General features: G+C 37.2%; 2 protein-coding genes across 10 annotated transcripts in view; one reads left to right on the forward strand and one right to left on the reverse strand.

Annotated features, from left to right (window-relative positions):
- On the forward strand, nucleotides 1-24,601 carry ENKUR (enkurin, TRPC channel interacting protein). Of its 2 annotated transcripts, none has more exons than XM_046679924.1 (5): nucleotides 1-149; nucleotides 11,133-11,278; nucleotides 15,029-15,252; nucleotides 18,681-18,827; nucleotides 23,677-24,601. In XM_046679924.1, the coding sequence occupies exons 2-5, from the start codon at nucleotides 11,170-11,172 to the stop codon at nucleotides 23,848-23,850; spliced, it is 654 nt and encodes a 217-aa protein (XP_046535880.1). In that variant the 5' UTR covers nucleotides 1-149; nucleotides 11,133-11,169; the 3' UTR covers nucleotides 23,851-24,601. The 2 variants fall into 2 exon arrangements, with proteins under 2 accessions (XP_046535880.1, XP_046535879.1); XM_046679923.1 differs by lacking the exon at nucleotides 1-149 and adding an exon at nucleotides 840-1,220.
- THNSL1 (threonine synthase like 1) overlaps nucleotides 1-25,645 on the reverse strand; it is a 69,224-nt gene that overhangs the window by 12,807 nt on the left and 30,772 nt on the right. For 4 of the 8 annotated variants that reach the window (XM_046679919.1, XM_046679920.1, XM_046679910.1 and 1 more), the window contains exon 1: nucleotides 256-385. The exons of 2 other annotated variants lie outside the window; for them this stretch is intronic. The gene's annotated coding sequence lies outside the window, so the exon portion shown is untranslated. Of the gene's footprint in view, nucleotides 1-255; nucleotides 386-666; nucleotides 781-23,625; nucleotides 23,708-25,645 lie in introns of those variants that run through there. 2 more of the 8 variants (XM_046679917.1, XM_046679914.1) reach the window with 2 other exon arrangements.

Genomic DNA, 25,645 nt, shown 5'->3' on the forward strand with positions numbered 1-25,645 from the left:
GCGGGGACAGCGAGGCGGCGGCGGGAGGACCGCGCGACAGGTGGATGCGGAGGAGGGGGCGCGCTCGCACAGGGGCGCGGGGCTGCGCGGCCGGTTCCGAGCCGCCGGGGACAAAAGCGGCCGGACAGCAGCGCGGACGGAGAGCTGAGGTGACAAACCCAGGACTGGAAAGGGGGAGGGACGAAGGGGACAAGGCATGCGATGCTAACGGACTGGCTTCTACAGTTTCCCTTTCTTTCTCCTCAAATAACTCACCAAGAAAATCACCCTGAGAAGACGGGAGAAAGGAAAGGAAATGGGAAGGAGCGTCCAGAAGCCGCTAGCGCCGCCTCCGGTCGGAGCCCTGCACCTCCGGGCCTCGCCCAGGCTCGCCCACTGTCCAAACCCGAGGGCACACTGCACCCCCCGCGCCCCCGCGCAGCCTCCTCTGCGCCTGCGCCAGTGCCGGCCTGCGTCCGCGCGCCACGCCCTCGCCCGGAGCAGCCGCACACAGGGCACGTGACTTTCGTCCCAGGCTCCACCCCCCTGAACCTCCCAGCTCCTCGGGCTCCTCCCCTCCCTCGTCTCGCTGTCGACGTTGGCCCGTGCGTTAGCGTGGCCTCAGCCGCTCGCCCCGACTCCTCCGGGATTGGCGCCTGCGCACAAAGGCCGTATTGTGTGACCTACCGCTGGGCTTCCTGACTGTCTGTAGCTGAGTTTATCTTTCTCTCCAAATATACAGACAGAAAAGAGCAACGTTTTTAAAGGGAGGCCGTTCTTGACCCCATTACTCCCAAGGGCACATATAAATAGTGGTTTCCATGTTGAACTTCTCAGGCAGAAGAAGGAGCTGCAGAGAGGGAAGAAAGGAAACCTAATTTGTGGTGCTGCCTTCGACTTCTCCGTCGCCTAGTAACTGTTTCCATGGCAACCGCGCCGTTAACCACGCTAAGCAACCCCAAGAGGAATAGAAGGGGTATTTTATTTTCGTCCCAAGAGAGGACTGCGAAGAAGAGGTCAAAGGGAAATTATGCGAAAGAGAGAAACCTTAGTTCTTTGAGAAGGCAAGAGAGTAGAAAAGGAAAGGGGACGCAGTGAAGAAGGGGACGGAGATAGTGGTATAGAGAAAAAAGTTGAGTAGTTTTAAGGAATCATTTGGTGGTCATGGATCCAGCGTGCTTTTCTGAGAGCATTTATAACCTCATACCCAGTGACTGGAAGGAACCTCCCCAGCCTCCTAGGTATGTGGGTAAGCAAAGATTATCGCTTGAAACAAGAATGGGAAATAATTGTTCCATTACAGGTTTGACTAAGCATCATATAACTTTAAGAAATAACATCTATTTTTGCTCAATGAAGTAGCCTTGGATGACAACTTCTTAGAGAAGAGTTTACAAAATCTAGGTATTTAGCATCTCACAGTTCACAGAGAGGGCAGTCCCGTGCTGTGAGAGGGCCACCTTATCATGTTAGCCTCCTGTTAATACGGTTTGTAATTGTTTTGTAACTGATGTAGTTTTTCGTACATGATGTGGTATACAACATAGCGTGAAATTTCTTGTTGAAAAGAGAAAATCCCAACTTTATTATCCCATGTTAGGATACTTGATATTTGTTTTCAGGAGTTCATTGTTTTATTTCTGACTACACTATTGGGATGGTACTTATTTTTTCCCAAGATTATTGTCTCGTATAGAGTCCTATTTGTTTCTGAGCCTCAGTTTTTTTGATGGGTGAAACGAAATAGACAGACTGGATAGTTTCTAAGGTCTTTTTCGGATCTAATAATTGGGTGAAAGGAAGGGTAGATGGAAAAAGACCCAAAAATACGTAACTGAGTTAAAATTTTTACATAGGTGTTAGGCCCTGTAGGTTCCCCAAATTTCAGAAAGGTAACCTCAAAGTAAACCTCCAGGTTACTCTCCTGTGTAGGGACTTAGAACTTATTTAAATCTATGGAGAGAGAAGAAGGTAACTAGTGGAGAAAATCTCATTCCCTCTAGAACTCTGCTGTCTTTTATGTTTTTCCTTTTCGTGATGCAAATCAAAACAACATTGAAAGAGCACGCGGCTAAAAAGCAGACTCTGCAACTAATAGGTTTGGGGATCATGAATAAATTTTCATTTGTTGTCTGATGAGTAAAACAAGCTAAATGAACTAGATAATGTTCAAGTCTCTTTCAGATCTAATGTCCAGTTATTTTTACTGGTAATTACTTGGGGTGCCTAACATCTTCAACAATTGGGCAAACGCTTCCATGTTAAGCCTGAGTATCTGGTTTTAACCAGAGCAGTGCCTATGTTGTTTTCCATCAGCTACTCAAAAATCTAATTGAGGTCGGAAAGAGGAATGTTAAGTAAGATATATTACAGTCGCAGAGTTTATGAGGAGCATTCAAATTAACTATTGCTGAAGGGACTTGTGCTCAAAAATTCCTGTATATTGTACAAGGTAAAGCTCCTCCTCTCTGAAATCCACTAGTCAATTGTATTTTCTATAGAGTACTGAATTTGAATGTTAAGATATTTTATTAGACAGGTGTTCTCTTCATTGGTAAGTTAAAAAGCTTTACTGCGTCTAGGTGATTTTTTCAAGAAATTTTATAGAAATATTCTTCGTTCATTTGGCAAGCATTAACTGAGCCCCTCTTGTGTATATAACATTGTTTTGGGGGAATGTTCTCGGGGAATGTTGGAGTGACAGCACAAACGCCTTGGTTTACTCTGAAAGAATAAGTCGGGAAAAGGAACATATGGTGAAGGGAATAGAAGGTATCTAGGTGTGGTGCCAAAGAACTCTTTCTGGTGAGGTGAAGTCAACCTACAGTGTCAGCAACAACCATGAGAAGATTTTAATTTGACAAGATGTCATGCACGCAAACTACCAATTTATAAAAACACAGATAATAAAACATTTACCTAGCTCTTTCTCACCACACTAAAAATACTTGCCTGACTCAATCTCCTTACTAAAAGTAGGAATTAATCTTAAGAAAGAAATGTATTAAGCTACGAGGCTTATTTGGATCACCAAGTTATAAACCCAACTTCAAGAAAGCTCACTGTGGATCTTTGCAAGATTAGCAAGATGACTGTCCAGGTTTCACAAGGAGGTTAATTCCTTGGGAAAATCAACAATTGACTGCAGTGTGATCTCCCATACCTCACAGGTTGCAGTTTCCTTGGGGAACTGAAATATAAACATTAAAATGTTGATTAATGATAAAACCGTATAATATTGAAAACCCAAATGAGAGATGCAAATACTAAATGAAAACTTAAACAATGGATATATGTAACCAAAGTAGGGTGAAGGGCACCCTCTTGCAGTTGAACTATGAGCTGAGACTTAAGACCTAAAAGTGTTAAAGTCAATGGGAAGCCATGAATCCATTTTCAAAATTTCACTTGCTCATGATGCATGAGATGGTTTCCAAGATCTTCACCAAATTTGTCACCCTTCTCTTGATGGCTCCAGTTATTTAATATCGCCAATCATTCTCTCTTTCCCTTTGTTTAAAATAATATTCCAGGTATGGTCTGAACATCCCATGGAGCCATTATCTCCTTTCTTGATACACAATACTTTTATTAATGCATCCATTAGCATTTTGACAGTCATGTCCCACCATTGTCTCGCATTGAAATTCCCACATGAATTAAGACTAATTGTGTAGCTGATTCTTTTTGATCTAAATTCATTAATAGGCAGAGTTTTGAATTTTGAATCTTTCATACACTCTCTTAACCATCCCACCCAGCTTTGTGTCATGTGCAAATCAAGTAAGTATGTCTTTCATATCTCCATCTATCACTGAACAGGGTAAATACTTTGCACTTTAGTAGGCTACTAGACACCTCTTTCTAGGCTGACAGCAATATTGTTTTGAAGTTTCAGTCAGTCATCCAAATGCATCCATTAATCAGCTGATATCAGCAAGGATTTAATTAGAGGCTTTGCTAACATCAAGATCCATATTCTTATGTCTAAGCCATTTGCCTGTTTTATGAATCCCATAATCTTATTTTTTTTTAAAAAAATGGTGTTCATTTCAGTAACCTGAAATTCCAAATGGCTCATACAATCATTGCTACAGATTTTTAGGTGCTCTCCAAAATTGACATCAGGCTTACCAGTATGGAGCTTCTGGGTGCTTACTTTTTGAAAGCGGGAATATTTAATGTCCTAAGCACCCACTAGTTGTGTTTTTCCTTAAGCCTTTCTTGTTTTTATTGGGATTAATTGTGACATTTAGTTAGAATTTCATTTTCAGAGCTTCTCATTCTTCTTGGACTACCTTCCATTTAATTCAGTTTACATACTGTCCTATGTATATTTTCTGAAGTTTTGTAACATCTCCTTAAAGTCTGGTTATGTATCTGACTTTGCTAAGCAATCTTGACTATTATGAAGTCTAAGATGATGCAGTCATTTTCTCCTGAGGTTCTTATCTACTTTGCTGGCTAATTATGGCCATTAATTCAACTGGAGAGTGCAGCAGTCCTTCTAAATGAACTTTTATTCAAAAAAGTCAAGAATATTCCAGAGCCTTTGTTTTTAGAATAATGAAATTTTATGCTAAAATTCCCATTGCTGCGTTATGTGGTCTCAGACAGAGTTTTATGATTAGTGTTAGAAGTTGTTATTCATATTTTTAATCTAGATATCCAGACTCTGGAGACTTCCACAGTACTAACACTTCTCTGCATCGCTTCTGTTATTTTTACCCAAGTGCTCTTCTCATGCATGTATTTATATTAATTTTTGACCTAAACCCCACAGTTCATATAGAAGATTTCAAAATCAGCAAGAAAAGCAAGCACACAACTGAAGATGTGTTATAATTAATAGAATTACCTAAAGAATGTGGAAGAATTGAAGGCCTGGGAAACTAGAAATGAAAGGGATAATTTGAGAAGGTACTTTTCCCCTTCTGACCTGTGGATGAGGGCAAGGACATCCACAAACAGGATTTTTGTCAACAAGGAGAATCTCAGCTTCCATGTGCATTTACTGGCTTAGTGTTCATTCATTGCGGGTAATTGCCTCTCATTTAGATTTCTAGAGATTTAACATGTGGTACGTTAGCACGTCTCTCTGGCATTTCACACGTACCTAAAAATGTTGAGAAGAAACTATGTCGACAATATTTCTTAAAATTAGTTGCCAGGGAAATTTGTGGATAACTGAACTTTTGTCAGAGTTAGACTCATTTTTTATAAGTTTATTCCATTACAGATCAAGATTCAATATCTTAAGCATACTGTGTACAAGATGTCATAGTATGAGAATCTGTTTATTATAGATCAGGAAAGTCCGTCTATCTGTGTCTGTCTCTTATAATAACCATTTTTACACAATGACTTGAATTTTTAGAGAATAAGACTGTCTTCTAGGACACAGGTAAGATCAGTCAAGGATTAAACTTTTTTTTTATTTAAGCAAGATGAATACCAAGTAATAATAACAACAATATTAATAATAGTGATGATGATGATTATATGTTCAATGTATTAGTGTTTACAATGTACCAGATACTGTTCCATGTTTTTCATAAGCATTATGTAAATCTCACAAGGACCCTATGAGATGAGTAGTAATATCCTGATTTTACAGAAGAGGAAACTCAGGCCCAGAGAGTCGAGGCAGCTAGGAAGAAGAAGAGCTAAGACTGAGATATAAGTCTGACACCAAAGCCCATAACTTTAACCAGGTTGTGCACTGCTTTTCAATCTGAGTAAATAATTAAAACAAACGTAATGAGCACCTTTTGATTCAATAGCACATATATATCTATATATTTTATTCTTCAGATAATTTTCATGTGTAAGATACTGCTTAGTATTTATTTATACATTACTCTGTTATAATGCAATAAGATATTTTTTAATGAGGATATCAAAGTAAATAGAAAATAATGATAGAAAAGTAAGACAGTGCCACAAATGAGTGTGAAATTTCTGGTACATGAAATGTATGCTTTCAAATCTTGTGTGTTTGCTTGAAGTCTGATAAAAATTTGACTCAGTGCTAACTAGAAGGTGGGCAACCCACAAAGGAAGAACGATGCTTCCCATGATCCTTCAAAGATCACTTACACTCTAAGTCACGTTTTCCATAAGACAGAAGGAAAGCAGTGGCTGAGAAACACAAGTATTCTTGGTGTGGGGCCAGAAATAAGACTTCCTCCACGGTTCATGGAGAAAAGAGACAATGTGTGTGATGTAATGAATAAAGATCTCAGCAGCACTCTTACATTAAATGCACCAAGTTCCACAGGTCAGATGTTGCTCTCATTGTAGACCAATGGTCTTCATGCCAAAACATAACTTAATGAAAGCAGTTTTGGAGACATCGATATGATGTGGTCTGGGTATACAACTATGCAACTATATTTTTTAATTCAAGGATTGATTTTTCCAATCTCTAGGTCAGCACTGTCTAATAGAAATAAAATGTGAGCCACGTACATGATTTTAAATTTTCTAATAACCACTTTAAAAAAGTAGAAAAAATATATAAAATTAATTTTAATAATAGATTTTTATTTTAACCCAATGTATCCAAAATACTATAATTTCAACATGTGGCACTAGCCACCTTTCAGGTGCTCAGTATTCACATGTGGCTGGTAACTACTGTATTGTCCAGCACAGATATAAATTAATACATTGACTACATATCCTCTTGATAATCTACCATATTTATTATTCCTCTCAACAGTTTATGATAGGTATTAAGCAGCACCAAGATCAGAATTATACTCGGTGATACATACCTGTGTTGTCAGCCAAGCTGGGAGTAGAATTGGCATCCACTGTTGAAAATTGAATTATTTGCTAGAGTCATGAGGCTGAATTGAAGACTCTCACTTCAGTTCCTTTACGTGAGCTTAAGGGGTACCCATGTACAAGTTAGAATTCTCTTCGAGAAATAATTTGAGGGACTTTCTAATACAGTCTAGGTTCTAAAGTCCTACACAGTAGAGAAACACTGCAATCATATTGGTTTGAAATTAAAAGAACGAAACAAAACCAAAAAACAGTAGTTAACCAGATGCCCATCTAAGCCATTAGGAAAAGAAAAATCTCCATCAAGCATTATCAAACCATCCCAACTTTGAGTCAGTATTTCTCTGTGTGCTCTTTAAGAGAAAATGCTTTAAAAATATATGCCTAAAGACTTCATATGATTTACTATGTGGTGATTATTGGCAATAAAATAAATGCAAGTATGGCATGTTTATTGAAGATGACAATTTTAGTTTTAGAATAATTAATCTATAGCCCACATCTAATAAAAACTAGAAAGTAGGCCCAGTTGTCTAATAAAGTCACCCCCTAGGTCTTTATAATAAAACCACACAATCCAGAAAATAGAATAAAATGCAGCTATTGAAAAGACAGTGTAAGCTTTACATGCACTGTTCTGGAAAGATATCACATTATATTAAGTTTTTAAAAATCAAGTTACAGTTCATACATAAATAGAAATATAGAAAACAGAGTTTATTCTGGAAAATGGATTGAGGAGATGGAGGGAACCTAGATTTTTATTTATTTTTTATTGATATATGATTGACATATGATATATTAATTTCATCTTTTTTTATTTTTGTAATTTTGAAAAATAAAAAATTATTCATATAGACTGGAATATCTTGTTTCCTATAACAGATGTGTAAGCCTTCAGCACACACACAAAATAATGTATTGAATCACAAGGTTGCAAATTAAAAAGAAGTGAGAGTATACAGACGCCTTTTTCACCCCAAAGGAAGTTATTTTATGAATCAAGAGATCATATCTGCCAATTCGAACTTCCATGGGAATTTTAAGGCACACGTTTGGACTGAGCATATTTCCTTAAGGTATCTAATGAGCTCATTCAGTTTGAACTATAATTAATTCCCAGCCAGTGAGTTCAAGATTGAGAAAAGGCCCCTAAAAGCAAGAAACTATTTAATGTTTCTCAAAACAAACTTATCCACATAAGTAAGAAGAGAATACAAATTGTTAAAAGTGATAGAGCTGAACTTCTGCTTCCAATCAAGGAATTCACCCTCTCACTTTAAACAACGAAAACACCAGAACATATATGTAAAACAGTGGTTTTCAGACACTGGACAATAGGCAGCACGGAGCAGTCATCCCTCAGAGAAGGGAAACAAGCCCTAGTTGCCTCAACATACTCCCTGGAGAGAATTTCCAGGCAAAAGCCCAGGAAAAAGGAACTTAAACAAAACCCAGCAGTTTCCCTGAGTTAAGGAGACAGAGGTCAGAGTTTGGGAAGATCAAGGCATGTGGAATTCACAGCACAGAGTACCAGAGAGGAGAGAACCTCATAGATAAAGAGAGAGCTATGGAAATATTCAGGAGGATTTCCCTCAAGTCTTTAGTTGATGGTACATGTGTCTGATGAAACTACTGAGGCCAGGGAAATAACCAACAGAAGGCAGCAGAGCCAGATAAAGTTCATATTCCCATCAGAATGGAAAGACCTTCTGAGATACAGGGCATTGAGTAGTGCTCTCAAGAGTATATTGCCTCAGTAGTGGGGCCAAATTAGAACTAGACTAAAAGCTCTTCTGGACCCAGAAATATAATGCATAACCAAGGGAAAAATCAGTCAATACAAACAGACAAAGAAATGACATCAGGGAGAGAATTAGTAGACAAGGACATTAAAATGACTATTTTAAATATCTTTGATGTGTTTGAGGAAAAAACAAGCAAGATACAGAGAGAAATGGAAGGATAAAAAAAAGACCCAAATCTAACTTCTACACATAACTAACACCATGTCTAAAATGAAAATAGTAAGTATCCTATCCCATCTAATACTGATACCAGTAGTATCCTAATCCCATCCAATAGGGATAGGATTAAGAGTAGCTAAGACACTGAAAAAGAAAATATTGTTGAATCTGAAGACATAGTAATAGAACAATACACAATGAAACAGAGAAAAAAACTGAAAAGAAAAACAGAGAATCAGTGAGCTGTGAACATGAAGCAGCCTAATATAAGTGAAATTGGAATCCCAGAAGGAAAGGAGAAAAGTGGGTTAACAGAAGAAATATTTGAAGAATGGCAAAAGTTTTGACAAATTTAATGAAATCTCTAAATCCACAAAACCAAGAATCACAATGAACCCCAAGCAGGGGGAAAAAAAGAAAAGAAAAAGGAGGAGATGGAGAAGAAAACCATAGCAAGGGACATTACAATTAAAGTTCTTAAAACTAGTAATAATGACAAAAATCTTAAAAGCAGCCAAAGAAAAAAGACACATTACATACAGTGGAAGGAAGAAGGACAGCAAATATCTCATCAGAAACAAGGAAAGCCAGAAGTTAAAAAGTCCTTAATGCACAAGAAAGGGTACAAGTTGGAAATTCGGATTTACACAATGAAATAAAGAATGCTGGGAATGGTAAATATATGGATAAATAGTAAAGATTATTTTTCTTCTTTTCAAATTTCTTTAAAATATAATTGGCTTTTTAAAGGGAAAATAATCACAATGAACTATGGGTTTTATAACACATATAGATGTAAAATATATTACAACACTAGGACAAAGACGGGGGTGTAGATGCAAATATTCTTTTGTAAGGTTCTTATACAATATGTAAAGTGGTATAATATTCCTTGAAATAGGCTGTGATAAGTTAAATGTGTATATTGTAAACCTTAGAACTTCCACAGAATAAAAACAAAAAATAAGGCAAGATGAAAAGAGGAAGAATGAAGAATGGGATATGTAGAAAACAAATAGCAAGATGGAAATTTTAAACACAAACCGATTTTTAAAATCACATTAAATGTGAATGGTCTAAACATACCAAATAGAAGATTATTAGAAAGGATAAAAATTCTATGCTCTCCATAAGAAAACCCCTTTAAAAATAAAGACACAAATAAGTAAAAAGTTGAAGAATGGAAAAATACTATGTTGCCACAAATCAAAGGAATGCTGGAGTGGTTTTCTTAATATCAGACAGAGTAGATTTTAGAGTATAGAATTTTAAACAAGATAGAATATTATTTTATAATGATGAAGTAGTCAGTTTTTCAAGAAGATATCATATTCCTAAATGCTATGCACCTACTAATAGAGCTTCAAAATATACGAAGCAAAAAACTGATAGAACTAAAAGAAGAAAGAGACAAATCCACAACTGTAGTCAGAGAGTTCAACATCTCTCTTTCAATAATTAATAGAATACTTGAAAACACTACCAACTAGTTCAACCTCATTGTCATTAATAGAACACCGCCGCCAACAAGAGCAAAGTACACTTCCTTTTAGAACATTTACTAAGACAGACCATACTTTATGCCATAAAATAGGTGTCAGAAAATTTTAAATGATTGAAATCATACAAAGGATATTCTCTGAACACGGTAAAAATCAATTAGAAATTGAAAAGATATCTAGAAAATCCCCATATATTGGAAAACTAAACACATCTCAACAAACTCCTAAGTCAAGAAGATACAAGAAGGGAATTAAAAAGGTATTTGGAGCTGAATGAAAATGAAAGCACAGCATATCCAAATTTGTGGGATGCAGCTATAAAGCAGTGCCTCAAGGGGATTTTATACCTTTAAATACTTCTATTAGAAAAGTATAAATGTTTAAACTCAAATACCTAAACTTGCACCTTAAGAAACTAAAAAAGGAAAAGCAAATTAAACCTCAAATAAGGAGAAATAATAAAGATAAGTGCTGAAATCATTTAAATGGAACATGTGAGCATTAGAGAAAATCAATGAAAACTAGTTCTTTGAGAAGATCAATAACATTTAATAAAGCCCTAGTCAGACTGATCAGCAAAAAAAAAAAAAAAGAAAAAAGAGGGAGAAAGAAGACACAAATTACCAATATCAGGAATGGGAGAGGTGACATCACTATCAATGCTACAGATGCTCAAAGGATAATAAGGAAATATTATGAACATCTTTACACTGGCATCTGTTTCTTAGGGCAAAGCCTCCTTCTAGCTTGCCTAAGCTTGATAAACAGGGCTCCGATAATTATACTTTATCTCCAAATGAATATGGACTTATATAAATTAGAAATGTATATCCTTTTTTAAACTTTAAATAATTTCTACTAGAAATATAAATACTACTTTTTTTAATTTTAGGTACACATCAGTTTTTAAGACAGCTGTAAAAGATGACATGCAAAAATTTAAAACTGCAATGAAAACTATGGGACCAGCAAAAGTTGAACTACCTTCTCCAAAGGAATTCCTGAAGAAACATTCAAAGGAAAAACCTCTACCACCGAGTAGGTCTTATCATTCTTTTTAACATTAAAAGTGTTAACAGGTAATTTAACTAAAATTATTGTATTGTCTATGAATATTAAATATTTACAAGTGATAGAAACTTTACCTCATATTAAACAGAGTTTGAGAGGCTAGAAGAAAGGAGAAGTAGAGAATGTAGTAGGAAAAGAGAGTGGAGAATGCCAAGTTGCCCCCAAAATAGACTTTCCTTTTCATGGTGTAAGAATCTTGAAGTACATCTTGGACTGTCCCATAAAGTCCCACCTCTGACACCACATGTCTCACCATCTTAGTCCCTAGCCATATGACTTCAATAACAAAGGAATGTTATCAAAAGAGTTCTAAACCCCCATGGGCAAGATTGCCTGGCATCTAAATCCTGTCTGAACTTTTCTCCAAGAAATGAAAATTACATCAGTTACTACCAGTTTTTGAAGCAACTACCAGGCTCACTTGAGACTTGAGTATGGGCTTTATCTCTCCCAGATCTCTAAGATCATTAGAACAATAAATGAGTTAGATGTCATGGAGGAACCTTCACGAATGAGTGTAGACAGAGCCAACTTCTTGGGCATGCTACCTGTGCAGTCACACAAGTCCCCATGTTTAGAAGAATCCCATGCTTGGTTTAATGCCCTGCTTTTGCCATCCTGAAATTCTTAATCTTTGATCAAAGAACCCCGCATTTTCATTTTGTACCGGCGTTGCAAATTATGTAGTTAATCATGATCACGGAGTATGTGGATACCAGAAAAGAAGGCTCTCAAAAGACTGGAAAATTGATGAAAAGGGATCTGTGACAGGTATGCAGAGAAGCAGCTTCCTCCCATCCTATGTATGTCTTCCCTGATGTTTTAGGACAATAAAGAGGAGAGGGAAATGAGTCTATCTCTTTTAAAAAGTTAGCCTTTTTATGTCTTCTGGCATCAAGGAAATAATGCAACATCTCAAGCCCAGCTAGGGTGTACCTTTTGACAAAGTGAAACTACTTCTCCCCATGGAAATATTTTATGTCCTACAATCCTCTCTTAATCCAACTGCCATGACAAAGGATGAGGGCATTATCAGGAAAGATGCAAGAAGCAAGTCTGAAAATACAACATTCATGCTTAAATTCGTGTCTTTGAAAGTCTCTTTTGTATCTTCCTCAAGTGGAGGCTAGATATTATGTGACCTAAAACCACTTGAAGACACTGGAAAATCTTAAAATGGAATTCAATTCTTTCAATGCCTTAGGACCAATGATATTACTTGGGTCCTCATGTAGGCTCTTGAAGGTTAAGCACATTGTATTATATAACACAATTACCAAACTATAGAAATCCTAAACATCAAATAAGAAAAAAGAGAAGAAGCCTATCTCTCCTCTTATAAACTGTATGAGGCAAAACAAACACAACGTTTAGTTGGCCTTAAGAATAATTAAGAAATTCCGAGTGTTGGAAGAGCTTAAGCCCAGTAAAGTAAGGTAAAGTTAAAGGTAATACAGGCCAAGGCTGCTGCCAATCTCTTTTTGAATATGCTGCCATTGGGAACACAGTTAATTTGAAGATAGTAATTTGCTAGACACACTGAAAAACACTTAACAGGTACATGAACATTTCTCTAAATTCAATTGATAGACCCTCTGCATTACTACAAGGCCGTGTTGACATTGCCATTTTGATATAGCCTAAAAAAACTAAACCATTTGGTTTTCATATTTATTATCACTACCACCAAATAATTTGTAAAGAGATGTCCTGACCCCATTTTCCAACCTCATCCCATTGCCAACCCCTACTCCTGGGATGAGAGACAGGATGATGTTTAGATAGATGTAAGGGGAAGGCCGGGGTGGGCTTTAGTTACCATCCAGTGGACAACCACAAACAACCAAGTTACAATTTACTCTATTTACTCACCTAAGAATGAGTTATCAGTCTTTCTAAACTGTTTCCGCATTTTCTGAGAATTCATTTTTATCTCTTGTACGCACTCCCTTAGAGTTAAGGGAGTGATGTGCGTGCGCTTTCAATTCATAATGAAATTTGGCTTCTGAATATTTTCCATGTGAATATCTAGAGGATAGATACCTCTGGTTTTTTAAGCAAACAGATTACGCAAACCTTATTTGGTTGGGTGTATCTGGTCGAAGGAAGCTATTTGAGTCACAACAATGAGGCCTCATTCTCTGCTCCATACCTCGTAGGAATTCCGTAATTCAATTTCTAACAATGCTCACGTTTCAGTAATAGGTTAAACAGGAAGAAGATGCCATTTTTGTAGGTCAAAAACAGTTAAGAATTTCACGTATAGTTCAACCAAATATATACGTTATATTCTACATATTAAATTTTAATTTTTCTTCCCTCATCAGAACGTAAACTCCATGAAAACAAGGACTTTGTCTCTTTTGTTCCCTGCTGTGTCCGCAGTTCCTAGAGCATTACCTGGGGACATGGTATTTGCTCAACAAAAATATTTTGCATGAAGTAATGAATAAATGAATATTCAAAAACTCCTTTATGATGTTTCTGGGGTGTAGAACTAATATCCAGGTGTGTTGGTTTGCTAGGGCTGCCAGAACAAAGTATCACAGACTGGGAGGCTTAAACAGAAATTCATTTTCTCACAATTCTGAGGGCTAGAGTCCAAGATCAAGGTGTCAGCAGGGTTGGTTTCTTCTGAGGCCTCTCTTCTTGGCTGGTAGATGGCTGTGTTCTCACTCTGTCTTTACATGATCTTCCCTCTGTGTATGTCTGTGTGTAAATTTCCTCCTCTTATAAGGATGTCAGTCATATTGGATTAGGGGTCACTCTAATGACCTCATTTTAACTTAGGTACCTCTTTAAAGACCCTATGTCCAACTACAGTCAAGTGCTGAGGCCCTGCGGGCTAGGACTTCAACATATGAATATTGGGGGGACACAATTCAGTCTATAGCAAGAGATTAGGGGCTGGCCCTGTGGCTGAGTGGTTAAGTTTGCACGGTCCGCTTTGGCGGCCCAGGGTTTCGCCAGTTCAGATCCTAGGCACAGACATGGCACCACTTGTCAAGACATGCTGAGGTGGCATCCCAAATAGCACAACTAGAAGGACCTACAACTAGAATATACAACTATGTACTGGGGGGGCTTTGAGGAGAAGAAAAACAAGAAGAAAAAAGAAGATTAGCAACAGATGTTAGCTCAGATGCCAATCTTAAAAAATCGAGTCCATAGACTTTTAATAATAATTATTGGATTTTTTGATAATAAAAGTTATATAAACGTATAAAAAGTTCAAACCGTGCAGGAATGAATAAAGCCAAAATCTTAAGTAACTGTGAAGGGGTTAAGATTTGAGTAAGGTTTTGTCAAGATAATTGTTGCCTTCAGTTCTTAGAAATAAATTGCAATTATTTCACATTTTAGCATTTTGACATGACATTTTGATGTGGGTGTATCAAAATAGATGAGTTGGAATGGTCCAGTTGAAGAAGCTGTGTAAAAATGGCCAGTTTCATCTGCTGCTAATGAAGAGAACATGGTATAGAGAAATAAGATAAATTCTGGATAGTAGTTACGTTAGGAGGTGAGAGTCAATCAGGGAGGAGTGTATAGGAGACATATGATATGATTATGATTACTTATTTTTTACCTTATATTTTTGAATATATTATTAATAAAACTCCAATATACTAGTGGTAAAATATCTGGATGTTATAAATAGTACTAAGTAGCAATGTTTATAGTTTAATATTAACAAGGAAATGTTATGTTTAACAGAAAAAAAGTTTGATCGGAATGAGCCCAAAAAGCCTCCTGTGCCATTGAGGACTGATCATCCAGTCATGGGAATACAGAGTGAAAAAAATTTTATAAATACAAATGCAGCCGATGTCATTATGGGAGTGGCGAAAAAGCCTAAACCAATTTACGTTGACAAAAGAACAGGAGACAAGCATGATCTTGAAACTTCAGGACTGGTTCCAAAGTACATCAGTAAAAAGGTAGGCTTGTGATATATTAATGAGCAACCTGAGGTTCAAGTAGTTTAAATATGGTGTTCATAATGATTGTCTGTATTATCATGAATAGTGCTCTCACTGGACAAATTATCTAGATTCCCAATTCCCATTCTCCGCGATCTGTGTTTGGTCCAAGTCTAATGTGATGCTATTACAGAGAATTTGGAATGAACACCACCACATAGTTCAGTAGAGAAAAACTATAATTGTTGTCCTTAATTTCAATTGTAGATATATTTAACAATTATAACAAACATTCTCTAAAACGTATTAAATTTTGAGATGGAAGTGTCACTAAAAGCACGGTCACTACTATAAATCTAGAAGGAATAATCTTTCAGAAGACCCTAAGACTAAATCATTAGCTTGCAGTATCTTAGTAGCAGAATGAGTGAAATGAAGAGGAATACATCTCTAAAGTCATCCACCCCATCAGTGCAGAGTGAAGAATTCACATTACTGTTCCAACCTGACTATATTCACTTATTTTTAGTTTGGAGTAAAACAGACTTTGAAAGTACTATACAATAATCTAGTCTTCTTTTTTCCTTCATTTCTATCTGAAAAGTTGCTTATCAGATAGGCATATGATTTCATTGGTGAAATTATAGAAGTTTGGATTTAATTGTTTAAATATAGAAGATCTTTAAAATTGAAAAAGCTTGCCAAAAAAACAACTTATACAAAACTTCTTTTAGTTTGTATACTTCTAGAGTGCAAAAGTGCTTGAAACACATGTAGTAAAATATGAGTGCAAAACCCTAAAGAATAATGATACATAATAAGTTATAGCAACAAGGAAAGGAAGGAAAGAAGGAAGAGTAAAAAAAGAAATTGCAGTGTTGATGTATGGGGGGCTGCATTGAGGTCGTCTAGTGACCTACTGTGATAAATCCAATGCCTGTTCAAAATCAGAACAGGAACCTCAAGGCCGTTGTCAGAGAACACAAATACTCTCTGAGAAACTCGTCACCCAGTAGGCTCAGACACCTTTGGAAGACGTTAGCAGGAATCTAGGAGTTGGCAGCACACGCAGATAAAGTTATTTCAGGCTTCTCCAGATACTTGCTCCTTCTGTGGCCCTGGAGGCTTCTCAGTCTCTGTCCCATAGAGTGTGGAAAAGCAGAAATTTCAGTCTCCTGGCTCTTTAAAGCCACTTCCAATCCATTATTTCTCCACTATCATATAAAAACCCTTGTCCTTTGATGGTCATACCACCAACTGCCACACACTCAGCCCCTCCTTCTGGCTGCCTTCTGCCTAAGTTATTCACTTCAATACATTTTCTGCTTTGAGCAGAAGATTGAAAGTATCCATCACGAAGACAGAAAAATATTGTTAGTCTACCTATGCTTGTTTGCCAAGCCACACAAACACTCTGCACGTTTGTCTTCTTGGTGTTGCTGGCTAAGCAGTCAGGGCTCATGAAGGATTTACTCAACTTTCTTTCCACTTATCAGCACTAAGTTTTAAAAAATCTATTATTGGTAAGTGAGATAGTAAGTCCTTTTATGGGCAATATCATTTTTTAAAAGTGAGTGAACCTCATGCTTTAGTTCCAAATAAAATTTTATATGCCTGTTTGTGCCATGAGAAACAATTTGTGAGAACAAACAGAAGCATGGATGATTGCCTGAGCTGTGTAACAATAGTGGTGGGGCATCATTTCAAGGTCTAACTCTTGCCACTTACTTAAGTCTGTGATCTTTAACAAATCATTCAATTTATAAGTGATATAAAATACATCAAGCACTTGACACAACATCTGGCACCAATAAAAGTTCAGTACAGGGTGGATATTATCATACACGCAATTATCAATATTAGTAGTATTCATTAGCCTTCAGTGATTCAGCACATGGGAATATTTCCAATCACTGAAGATTTTACTCATTTGTGACATAGTTCTTTTTCTTAAAAGTGTATCAAATCCTTCCCTTTATTAAACAGAGTATGCCAAATATAATTTAATCTTTCTGTGATGATACAGAATCATCATTATGAACATCAGTAATTATACTGAGCTGTAATGCGGTGTTGCCCTCAGTGTCTCCTGAAGTGAATGGGACTGTTTACCACTGTGCTAACCTACCAGAATACTGTGCTCTTAGAGCTTATTTGTGTAGTGCTTTGCGACTTTCCAGAACATGTTTAAAGCTAGGATTTCTATCCCTTGTTCAATCAGGATGGGTTAGGTTGTGCTATGGTAACAAATAACCCCAAAATTTCAGTAACTTAAAGCAACTAAGTTGCTTATGCGACATGTTCATTGAGGGTTGTTGGAAGCTCTTGCTTCTTGTCCTGGTTCCAGGACCCAAGCAACCCAGAACATCACTTGTCACTGTACCAGACAGAAAAAGAACATGGCAAGTCATCCAAGTTAGTTCTAAAGGCACAGAGGTCACTTCCGCTCACAGGGGGCAAGTCAGGTCACGCGACATGACTACATCTCACGTCAAGGGGAGCAGGAAAGTGTTGTCCTTCCAAGTGCCTAGAAGAAGAACCAGAATATTTGTGAATAGTTTTAATGACTACCTATCTCTCAACAGCTGCTTCCTCAGAGAGGTCTTCCCTGACAGTCTTATTTATCTGAAATAGCTCCTATTGCTTTCTTCCCCCTTACTGTCCTTTATTTTACTTTGGAGCACTTAGATGTATTATTTTATGCTCTATTATTGGTGAGTTTCTCTCACCATAGAATGTACATTCCATGAGGACAGAAACTTTCTCGACTTTCTTATTCACTAGTATAGCTAGCACCAAGTACATTCTCAAATAATTTTTTGAAGAATAAACAAGTAGTTCTGTTTCTCTACACAGTGATATCAAACACATTCACTAATCTGAAAGAATCATGGCTGACTGCTTCAGTCAGCCTTGTAAGCAGCTCGGGAGGCTGAAAATGTATTTTGTGTTTCCAAAAACAACCTTAGATTCCCAAGTCAATTTTCTCTTAAAGCACATATGCTTAGTACTTCTTAAGAGTTTGTTTTTATAATGCCTTGGAAGCATTTATCATTTTCTTATTTAACAAGACCATGCAAAAGGGACCTCAAGATATTCAAGATATTCCAAGGTAAAGTTGAAGCACCTAAAATAAAGAAAGAAAAACCAACTCTTATGGGTAAAGGAGGAGCTGAGTTATCAGCCAAGAAGAGGTGCTGGAAACATTCAAACCAGGGAAAACAAGTGGCCTCAATAACAACTCCAATGGTTTTAAAAGACCAGAATCCACTAGTTCCCAATGGGGAAAAAAATCACTGAATTTTGTCACTTTGCAGTGTTTTGTGCGAAAGCTTTAAGCCTGTAATATTTTGTTTTCTCTCAGTCATTGATTGGTTGGTAGGTACATATATATAAAATTGCATTCAGGATATTGATTTTTTTTCCCCTAAATAAATCTTTGTAAGGATTATGGTGTCACACCTGAGTATATATGTAAGCGAAATGAGGAAGTAAAGAAAGCCCAAGAAGAATATGATAATTATATCCAGGAAAACCTCAGGAAAGCAGCTATGAAAAGGTTATCTGATGAAGAAAGGGAGACGGTTCTGCAGGTGAGTGTGCTGTAATTTATATTCATGTGTCACTCTTTAGAATGGCTCTGAAAGAAATGTCCTCGATCAACTTGATTATTAAAGCCAGCACTGGGACTTTGAAATGAGAACCCGCCCTCTTGGTTACGGGGACAAACGACGTGCAGCAAAACTGACCCTTTGGGGAGAGCAAAAAGCTGTAATATAGAGATTCACTGAAAAATATTTTGTTTCCAATTTGGTGAGTTTCTGTTTTTTCCTGAAGATGGTGTTGGAAAGAAGCTCACCTTCTCCTACAATGAACTTGCATAAATAAAGCAAAAAACTCATTTTTATTTTTATTCTCATGTCGCTGTATTTTTCAAAATTAATACCCATAAAGTAGATATTTTTCACTAGATGGAGCTCTAGAATAATTGAAACTGTTCCTAGGCCAACTTTTTTTTTCCTATAAGCCAAATGTCCAAATTTTAAAATAACCCGGGGTTAGGTTTTACATATATTTTCCTTATTTTAAATAAAATAGACTTAAAGTCATATTTACACTGCAGTTTCTGATGCAGGACGTTTATCTGAAGCATTTAATATATTGGGGGATGTGAGCAGGGTTGCTCCATGATCATCTTTGGAGAGTATTTATGAAGCACGCACTTATACTCTTCTATAGTCATGTTATCTTTTATAGAGGTAAAAAATAGTACTTTACCCTTTGTTTTGTTATTTTGAAGGCTTTCCTCAGAGCCATTTTTAGTGACCTTTTAAAAACAGAAAAATCCTCTTTTTACTGCATTAATTTCTGTTGAAAAATAGATTCATATGCTGTGATAAACTCTTACCATTTTATCAATGTCATCATAATCGTCAATAAACATTTACTAAAAGCCCATTTTGCATAGAGTATCATGCGAAGTCCCAAGGATATTAAGCTGGGCATAAGATAAAATTTCTGCTATAGGTAATGTTGTAATTTAATTGAGGAGGGGTGATATGTATATATGTGGCATATATAGATGCGAGTATGTGTGTGCACAGATCCTAAGTTTTCTAAGGTCCCAGGGGACTGACTGGTCTCCACTAAAGGATGTAAGTAGGTCTTTAGCTGGGCCTTAAACTGCAAAGTGAAAGGGTATCCCAGATAACAGGAGTCACTTAAGGGCAGGGACCGTGTCTGTTTCTTGACAACAGCCTCCCAGTGCCTAACCCAGTGCCCGGCGTAAACACAGATGTTTAATAATGGTGTGCTGGAAGGAAGAAAGGAAGACAGGCCGGCAGGAAGGCTGGCAGACATGGGGGTTGGACTTTGCATGTCACTTTCAGGAAGAGTCTGGTCTTTGGCCCATTTTTCCTCTCTGTCTCTCTCTAGGTTGGATTCTACCATTTTTAGAAAGTGCACGCTTTTGTGAAAGCCAGGTTTTTATGTCTAAATGATGCTGAAAAATAGGAAGAGGGAGGAAGAACTTTTCTCAGAAGGAGAATGCTCTTCCCTCCCACACAGTTCTGGCCACCGTGGATAAGCAGCCCTCAGCTTCCTAATGTGGTCACTGCAGGGTTCCCTTGCATGCCCTTGATGTGACAATAGCACATCCTCCCTTGGATGCCTTATTAGCCAGGTAGTATAGCTGCTATGGCAACAAAGCCATGAGCTGTGTCCCTGAGAAGCCCGGAACAATGTTTCCTCCCTGGTTAAGAACTGTGTATGGTTCTATGACAATATGGTTGTATGTCCCTGAGTCAGCCACATTCTGCTCATTCTTCATAAAGTAACAGTCTCATTATTCTTGGAAAGGATTATCTTGTCCAAACTTATCATTTTACAGATGAAGATGTAAAATGCAAATATATGAAGTGGGCTCATTTCTGCATTCATCCATCTGTTGATTTATGGAACATCTGTTGTGTTCCAGGCACTGTACCCAGCCCCGGGGGATACTGCTGTGAGCAAAACAAACGCAGTCCTTACTGTCAGTGAACTTGGAGTTTCATTTACATTTGCTCTCTGTCACAAAATTATCAGGTGGCTAAAGAGGGACTAAAACACACATCAACCAATTCCCAGGCTGGTATTTTCTCTGCTACGTTACATGCACGTGCGTAGGAGGTAACAAAGGGAACTCTATCAGTTAGGGCTCCAGCAGAAAGTAGAAGGCACACTCAGCTGTGATTCTGAAGAGAATTTATGAAGGCGCTATTTACAGAAGTGAAGCATGGCTAAGGGAACCAACAAGGAACACTGAGGCACCTCAGGGCAAAGGACAGTGGGAATCCACCACCACCCTAGGCTTGAAGGGCAGGGGCATGAAACAGCATTACCAGAGCCTGGTGAGAGCTGGAGTCTGGAAAGGGACCACTTGACAGGCATTGCTGTCACAGATGGATGAGCCAGAGCTAGTGTCCAGGTAATGTCAAGGAGAGGGGGATGAAATGCCCCAACCTCTCTCTTCTGCCACCAGTGCCTTTTTTGCTGAACTCGGTCAGAGGCTGGAGGGTAAAAGAGCTCACAGGAAAGAACCCCACCCGCCTCCAGCCCCTAGTCATAGAGCAGGACAAGAAGGTGGAGAATGGATGGGGATGGGGTGGCTGCAAAAGGAGCATGGAACTCAAAGTACTTTTTATTTGTTTCATGACTGCTTCTCCCTATTTGAAATTTTCCCAAAATTAGCAGTATTATTTCAGCATTAAAATAGAAGAGAGAAAAATTAAGAAATAAAAATAGGGGAAAATCACTATTGCTGCAGTGAATACAATTTTTCTAGATGAAATAACAAAAATGTCTTAAAAACAGCAAACAGGCTATTCCAATATGATATGAAATATTAGTTACATTTAGTTCCCATCCCTAGCTGTTGACTTTGATCCAAACATTATTGTACACACTGGGAGATAAAGCAAACTACCCTTTAAAAGGAAATACAGAGAAAAGTGTACCTGCTGTGACCACAAGTAATATGGAAATAGCATCCAAATAACTATGAAAAACCTTTGATATTTGGAAATGCATAAGTTCATAGATTTCCTCTCTGCAGTAGGCACTCCTGTGGTGCACTGTGGAAATCTATTTCCCATTTCATAATGAAAGACTATGGAGAAATAGAATTCCTTTGAGGACTTCTTTTAGAAATATATCTCATATGCTATTAAGAACTGTGTTAAGGGCCAGCTCTGTGGCCTAGTGGTCAAGTTTGGTGCACTCCACTTTGGCATCCCAGGTTCAGTTCCTGGGTGTGGACCTACACCACTCATTGGTGGCCATGCTGTGGCAGAGACCCATATACAAAATAGAGGAAGATTGGCACAGATCTTAGCTCAGGGCAAATCTTCCTCAGCAAAAAAGAAGGAATTGTTAATTTATCCCCCTCTTTTAAACATTTAACCTGGATACTTTTCCTTCTATCTTTTCCCTTTCCCAAATCCTTGATATATTCTCACTCAATAAGGGTTCAAAATTTGTTGTTCTTTTTCCCAACCAAACTTTTCTATACAGTGTGCCCCATTCTATCATCATTTTTTACCTAAGCATGGAAATATACCATTGAAACTTTATTATCCCCCAAAAGTTTCTACACAATTAAATTTGTGCTATGAGGGCTTATTATGAAGATGTTATGATACTTCTAATCCTCCCTTAAACCTAAATGTATGGCCATGGTTTTCAAGGATCATATTTTCAAGGCAACATTTTAATTGTCCTTTCAGTTTTACTTTTGGTTTTTGTGTAAATAAGATGATTGTTCAACCGTGGTGAATAATAGAAAGTGTTAATTTATGAAATTTCATTGCATGAATTCAATTAGCCATTTATGACCATTTTCTCACTGGGGCCTCTAGTGCACTGTGATAAGAAATGAGAACTATGCAGAGATGGAAATAACCTTTATTGCCCCTAAGAGATCCCTAATTTTGAATTCGTTGGTTTCTGAGCATATAAAACATTAACTACATTATTGAATTAGCATGTGTGTTACTTTTTTTTTTTTTTTTTTTAAAGATTTTATTTTTTCCTTTTTCTCCCCAAAGCCCCCCGGTACATAGTTGTGTATTCTTCGTTGTGGGTTCTTCTAGTTGTGGCATGTGGGACGCTGCCTCAGCGTGGTCTGATGAGCAGTGCCATGTCCGCACCCAGGATTCGAACCAACGAAACACTGGGCCACCTGCAGCGGAGCGCACGAACTTAACCACTCGGCCACGGGGCCAGCCCCGCATGTGTGTTACTTTTAATGACATTTCAATCATTTCTAGAATCCGTTAATGGGAAATATAGATCCCTTGACCATATGCAGGGAGAGTTCTTTGATATATTAAAAAGATAGATAAAAAATCATCTCTCGTTATGTTGAATTTGGGCATTTTGTACAATTTCATTTAGTCAGACATGTTTCTTAAAACATGGCCATGCAAGTCAGAATCAAGTCTTTTGATGTGATTTCCCTGTTAAAGAATGAAGATAATGGTTTAAAGAGAAAAAACTAAAATTTCTATAAGAAATAATTTTCTGTTCAAGTGTTTTTTGCTTGAAGACGTCAATTCTAAGTTGTCGTTTTTACCAAAGTGTTTGCTATGAGCTTGGTTTCTCACTACTCATCACTCTGCACACGCATACTTGATGATAAAAACAAGTACAGTAACATTAAAAACAGAGCAAATAAATACTCCCAGTGGGACCTGAGCACACGATCAAGGACAGAGTTTGGCCTCCGTACCATATTTCTTGTTACTGTGGCCAAGTACTTGATAAATACATGTCATTCTTAAAGTTCTTTTGGTCAGTTTTCTTTACCTATTTATATTTTTCCTCACCAGTACAATCTTCTCTACCATTTACCTTACTTTTGCAGTTTCCTTTAGTGTCTACAGTTTTCTCTACCGTTTGCAGGGGCTGAAAAAGAACTGGGAAGAGGTGCATAAGGAGTTCCAGTCCCTCTCGGTCTTCATCGATTCCGTACCAAAGAAGATTCGCAAGCAGAAGCTAGAACAAGAAATGAAGCAGCTGGAACATGACATTAGTGTCATTGAAAAGCACAAAATTATTTATATTGCCAATAAGTAATAATGTATCAAGTATAGTCATTTTAACATAGGAAAAAGAACATGGAAAACATAAAAATGAAACTATACATTTTTCAAAGAGGAAAATATTATGAAGAGAATAGAAATAGTCTTTACCAAATGCTTAGGCAATGTTTAAAGAATAACTTAATTATTTACTTGCACTAGAGAAAATTTTGTTTTTACCAGTGTCAAGTTTTCCACATATAAACCAACTAAATTTTGACATTACGTGTTCCGATTCTACAGTCTAATTCGTATTGTATTATTATGCACTTGGCTCACATAAACATTAATTTATGAGTCCTGAAAAATAAAGTCAGCACTCCGAACTTCACATTTTTTTCTACACTGCATGATACAAGGAACACAACGCTAAAAACTGTTAAGTATTTTTAATTGGAAATAGTGGTATATGCTTTCTTACTAACATGTTTCTACATATTGTTTCAGAGCTCCACAAATTTAACAGCAAATATTCTCTGGGAGCCTATGTCATTTGCAGCTATTCCAAACTATAAATATTTTTGATATGCATAATGTTATATATGCTGAAAGGCTTATATTTAGAGAAGGAAAAGTTAAGAAGATAACATAAAATCGAGAAGACAACTTATAAAATGCATCATTGAAGATGATTGAAGAGAGTGGCCTCCTTCCTGACGTACCAACTTTTAAAAACTTTCCTACTCTTAAGTGTTTTATTCCATAACTCACTGTATGTATTTCATTAAAATGGGATGCTACTTTTCTTTTCTGGTCCTTTCTGTTTGTCTATTTTGTGAATTCTCAAGTTTCTATTTGTAAAATTACATAATTTATTAAGCAATAAATTTATGTAAGTGGAACTGTCTTCAACTCCAATAAGTCTACAAATATCTAAGAAGGAAAAGCTTCTTTCATGAAATTTTAAATTAGAGAAATTTAGTAAAATATATGAAACTACAAAATATCAGAGCAATAAAAATTGCTACTGCATTTACTGATTTTTATCCTGTGGCGAACACAGAAAAAATGACAATTCTTTTCACACCTTTTCACAAACAGAATTTGAGAGCATTGTCGAAAAGCTTACTTTAGTTCATTAAAGAAAAATGTTTACATAAAAATGTTTTTGAAAACTCACTGTAAACTTTTTTCACATCTCTTTGTGAGCATCATTTCTTTATTCCTTTATTACTTTAGGGCAGAAATAAAAGAAAGGATAGTGTATGATAAATTCTCACATATCCAGAATGGTTGGTTGCTATTTCGGGTAGGCTAACAGCTGTAACAATAAACCCCAAAATGTGTGATTACTTAAACATGAGAGAAATTCATTTCTTGCTCACATAACAGTACTGTGCTATGAAGAGATCAGCAGGAATCTTTTCCACACAGTCGCTCAGGGATCCAGGCTTACAGAGTAGGTAGGCTCCATTCTATCCAGAGTGGGGGAGGGCCACATACAGGCCAAGCACAGAAAGGGGGCACATCATTTCCACTTGCATTTTCTAAGTAAGCAACACCAGTTGCCTTAACGAACCAGCTCTTACTCTTAGTAGCCCGAAAAATAAAGGTGAATTTCTCACTTACATCACTGTCCAATGTGAATGAGGGTGAGGTGTATTCTGTTCCATGCAGTTACTCAGAGAGACAGCCTCTTCCTGCCTAGTGACTCTGCTGGTATAGCCAGCCTTCTCTGCTACGGTTACGGAGAAGATGTTTATACTAGTATTTTATTTGTGAGATGATTCTTATACATACTAATTTGGGGGGGAGTTTTTTTGCCAAGGAAGATTCTCCCTGAGCTAACA

This window comes from Equus quagga, chromosome 12 (assembly GCF_021613505.1).
Source record: "Equus quagga isolate Etosha38 chromosome 12, UCLA_HA_Equagga_1.0, whole genome shotgun sequence".
NCBI classification, from domain to species: Eukaryota; Metazoa; Chordata; class Mammalia; order Perissodactyla; family Equidae; genus Equus; species Equus quagga.

What these genes read in the sequence shown, in the direction of transcription:
- ENKUR (XM_046679923.1), top strand. Translation starts at nt 1,144, where the DNA reads ATGGATCCAGCGTGCTTTTCTGAGAGCATTTATAACCTCATACCCAGT. An exon ending in GGAAAAACCTCTACCACCGA is followed by an intron (nt 11,279 to 15,028) that starts GTAGGTCTTATC and finishes TATGTTTAACAG; the next exon opens with AAAAAAAGTTTGATCGGAAT. An exon ending in AAAGGGAGACGGTTCTGCAG is followed by an intron (nt 18,828 to 23,676) that starts GTGAGTGTGCTG and finishes TACCGTTTGCAG; the next exon opens with GGGCTGAAAAAGAACTGGGA.